Consider the following 4,500-nt stretch of genomic DNA (forward strand, 5'->3'; position numbering starts at 1 on the left):
ATATGCAGAAAGATGTAAGTAAAACTTTTATCTATCATACTAATATTATAAATGCGAAAGTTTAGATGGATGGATGTTTTTAAGAGTTTGTAGCCTAAACTGCTAGATGAAATTTGGCATAGATGTAGAACATAGTCTGGTAGAACACATAGACTACTTTTTTATTTCCACCCGGACGGAGTCGCGGGCTAAAGCTAGCTAGAATAACTGTTTTTTTTTTATCCACGAATCAAAAATGATTGATTCTTTTCAGGTGGATGATGCAGCAAGACAACGTGCTGGTATGCTGAGCATGCTTACAAACAAGGCGTCCCGTATGGCGCTGGTATGCGGCCTTGGACTCATGTTCTTCCAGCAGTTCAGCGGCATCAACGCTGTTATCTTCTACACCAACAACATCTTCCAATCCGCTGGCTCCAATATACCACCAGCTATCGCCACAATTATCGTGGGCGTTGTCCAAACTATCGCCACCTATATATCTTCTTTATTAGTTGAAAAAGCTGGAAGACGTCTTCTTCTTCTCCAGAGTTGTATTATAATGGGTCTTTGTCTTATCATTCTTGGTACTTATTTCAAACTTCAAGCGGGTGGAGCTAGTGTTGCGTCGTTCGGTTGGCTTCCTTTAGTTTGTTTAGTCTTGTTTATTATTTCGTTCTCTTTAGGCTTCGGTCCCATACCTTGGATGATGATGGCTGAATTATTCTCTGTTGAATTTAGAGGTTCCGCGTCTGGGATTACTGTGGTCGCTAATTGGTGTTTAGTGTTTATTGTTACACTCTGCTTCCCCTTGATGAAAGATGCGATCGGTATTTACAGTTGTTTCTGGTTTTTCGCCGCGTTTATGGTTATCTGTGTGTTTTTCGTTTTCTTTTTAATACCAGAGACAAAGGGGAAGACTGTGTCGCAGATTCAGGCGATTTTAGGCGGGAAGAATGTTTAGAGGTTAGTTTTGTTAGTTATATTTTAGTTAAGAAATCGCTCGTTCTGTACATTTGATGTTTTTATGATTGAGACTTTGTATGTTTTATTTTTTATATTTGGAAAAATCGCATTTCTTTGATGCAAAGATCAGTCCAAAATATTCGAAGACATGAATTATTATATTAATTAAATGTGTGTAATATTTTATTTTATTCATTGTGGTTGTCTTTGACGAACAAATCTAATTATTATAACCCATGTTTTTAATATATTTGTGTAATTTTCACTTTTTATTTAATTAAATAACCCATGTTATTGTGTAATGAATTATGGGAATCAGTTGGACAAAATGCATGTCAATTATGAGTTGTTTAAAAATATATTTAATATTGGACAAAAATTATAATAAGAAATAAAAAATGCGGTTTGAATGAATTTTGTTTGTTTTAAAATGGATGTGATCAAGGTAATAGTGTAGGTTAGTTTTATAGCTGGAAATTAATGCAGAACAATATTATTATATAAGTGTTAAGTAAATAATGAACGAAATATACCAAATATACTATAAGATATATATTCTAATCTAAATACCGGTTCTTGAATGCAGTTTTTTTAAAGAAAACTTTTGTATGTCAAGTATCGGTCAAATTTTACACTATTTTAATATGAAACGTGAAATATAATTATTAATTCTTTTAGTTTTATATTATTTATTATTTACACCAAATTAGACATTTTATGTTTATTGTTGCTAATAAAATGTTGGGATATTATTAATTATTTTATTTTATCATCACCATCATCGACTTGCCCTTATCCCTTACGGAAGGTCGGCACAGTATGTGCTGCTCCATACATCTCTATCAGCCGTCATATCTGAATCCACTGCTTTCTTAAGCATATCCTCTTTCATTCAATCCATCCATACTTTCTTCGGTCGTCCTCTACCTTTATAGCCATCCACATTCATTCTTAACACTTTCTGGTTTATGTCCCCATCGTTTCGTCGCATAACATGTCCATACCACGCTAACCTTTCGCTTCTTAATTTCTCCACCACTGGCGCTACTTTCAAACTTCGTGTAATGTACACATTATTTTATTTACCACTCCTAATCCAAATATAATATCAGCTTTATCCCGCGACATCGTCCGCGCGTTAATAATAAAGTGAGTTTTTAGTATTCTTTCAGACTATGTTCCACATTTATGCCAAATATCGTCTCCGACAAGACATTTTCACATAACATCCATCCGTGCAAACTACATTTATAATAGTAATAGTACGAGCTGTCGCCTGCAAACTTTGTCAGCGCAAATTTGGACCACCCTTTACGCCAATTTGGCAGCAAGGAATTAAAAAAAGAGCCTATAATATGCCCGACTATGTTAACTACCCTCCAGTGAAAGTCCGGGCGTTTGGCCAAGCCGTTTCTGGGATTACCCGGATCAAACATCGCTTGCGGACTAACAGACAAAAACATTTTTTAATGCGATTTTCGTTATCAGCATCGCAAATATATCATTTTCCCGAAATCTGTAATTTCTCTTTTCATATTACAGACACTCCAATTTTATCTATACTAATATTATAAAGAGGAAAGATTTGTATTTTTGTTTGTATTAAAATAACTCAAAAAATTCTGGGTCGATTTAAAAAATTCTTTCACCATTAAGAAGCTACGTTATCACTGAGAAACATGGGTTATATTTTTTATTATTTTTAATTTCACGCGGACGAAGTCGCGAGCAACAGCTAGTTATATGTATAGAGTATAGATAGATGATTGTGTTGGCAGATAGAAATGACAATCATGGCAGAAAAGGGAACATTAAAATAAAAACACGTCACAATAATATCGTTTACAAGACATTTAAAAGAACACTATCAAAGTAATAAAGATCCCGAACAATCTCTTGATATAACAACTTTTTCGATACCATCTATTCTATTAGTTAATTCAAGAAGTCGTTTTTCTATGGATTTGACATCACCACGAAATCCAGTAACCGTAGCATCCAATTCAGTTAGGAATTGTATTTTGTTACAAAGTTCGTCATATTTCTGTGTAACAAAATCCCTCGCGTTCTGAGAATCGACTAATTCTTTATCGATTTTCTGTAATATCTCATATTTTAATTCGTCAAGTTTCGATTCGAGTCCAAAACCTAGTATGTTAGACGCTTTTGTATCCAAATCGATGTCTGGATTAATCTTTTCTAACACTTTCATATGGCACGCCATTTTAATTCAATCGTCATTAACTCGGAATTATTTTCACTTTAGCCAAACCATTTTGCTTACAATATCTTCACTCGAGAATTTACATTTATGACTTTATGACAAGTGACGTTAAAACCAGTTGGGTTTGGATTTTTTTTTAATTTGACGTATAACAGCCAGTATTTTTGATTTTTTAAACATTTCTAATCTGTATACATTGATAGTCTATGAGTCGTGGTATTTTGTGCCTATTTGATATTCCCACATGGCGCTGTCGTTTTGCAACGGTGGTGAAAATATAAAATAAGAAGTATAAACTATCAGTGAAATAGCGGTTTTTTAAATCGGAAAGAAGCAAAAAATCTATAAACAGTGGTTCAATCTTACTGATAATATAAATGCGAAAGTTTTGATGAATAGATGTCATAGTTTGCCGCCTAAACTACTGAATGGCTCTCCATTTTGTCATAGATGAAGCATAGTCTGGAAACACATAGGTTACTTACTTTTTCTTGTTTAATACTACACGGACGCAGTCGAGGGTAACAGCAATTGTCTAAATTCTCTTGAGAATTGTAGTCTTCATTCGTTAATTTCCACTACTAGTAACTTGTTGGGATACAAGTAATGTTGTACGGAGCATGAAAAAATATGCTTTTTTACAGTGTTTCTGTAATACCTGTAAATATGTAATTGATTCAGGAAATCTTTCAGCGCAAACTCAAGTGCTAACTCCTGCTTACTGCTACCTTTGATAAGGCGACAAGTGCATCGATTGCGTCTTATCTTCTACGATATCTGAAATTTATTGCAGAAATAGAGGGAAAAAGACAATAAAAAAATAATACAAAGTACACTCTTACTTACTTTTATATCAAATTTCGAGTACAAATATCTTTATAGGCTTTAGAAATTATCCCTTTCTTACTAATGTTAGAAATGCGAAAGTTTAAAAGTATGTTTGTTAGAGTTTGTAGCCAAAAGAGCTGAACGGATCTCGATGAAATTTGTCATAGATGTAAAGGATAGTCTGGAAGAACACATATTTTATTTACTACATTTTTTGATTCCACGCGGAGGGGTTCGCTGGCAAAAGCTGGTACTTAAAACTTGAAATGCGGGGAACGCCTTTTTATGTATTTGCAGACTGTCGCTGAAGCGCGGACCACGTAAAAATACGTATTTAGAACATTCGTTGTAAATAATATAGCAGTTTTTGATTTACTGCGAAATATCCGATGAACGAAAAATCCCCGCGATTTACTAAAACAACACCCGCTGCACATGTAATTTAGCGCAAGTGTTCCCCGCACGCCAAGTGTTAATGAGTTTTTTTTATAATATACATTTGT

General features: G+C 34.1%; 1 protein-coding gene across 1 annotated transcript in view; it reads left to right on the top strand.

Annotated features, from left to right (window-relative positions):
- LOC106105857 (facilitated trehalose transporter Tret1-like) overlaps positions 1 to 1,191 on the top strand; it is a 4,542-nt gene extending 3,351 nt beyond the window's left edge. Inside the window, exons 4-5 of the mRNA XM_013286314.1 lie at positions 9 to 14; positions 254 to 1,191. Coding sequence (XP_013141768.1) covers positions 9 to 14; positions 254 to 943 — 696 coding nt within the window. The 3' untranslated portion in view covers positions 944 to 1,191. The remainder of the gene's footprint in view (positions 1 to 8; positions 15 to 253) is intronic.
- Positions 1,192 to 4,500: the final 3,309 nt, after the last annotated feature.

The sequence above is a fragment of the Papilio polytes genome, unplaced genomic scaffold (assembly GCF_000836215.1).
Source record: "Papilio polytes unplaced genomic scaffold, Ppol_1.0 DF822622.1, whole genome shotgun sequence".
Classification (NCBI taxonomy): domain Eukaryota; kingdom Metazoa; phylum Arthropoda; class Insecta; order Lepidoptera; family Papilionidae; genus Papilio; species Papilio polytes.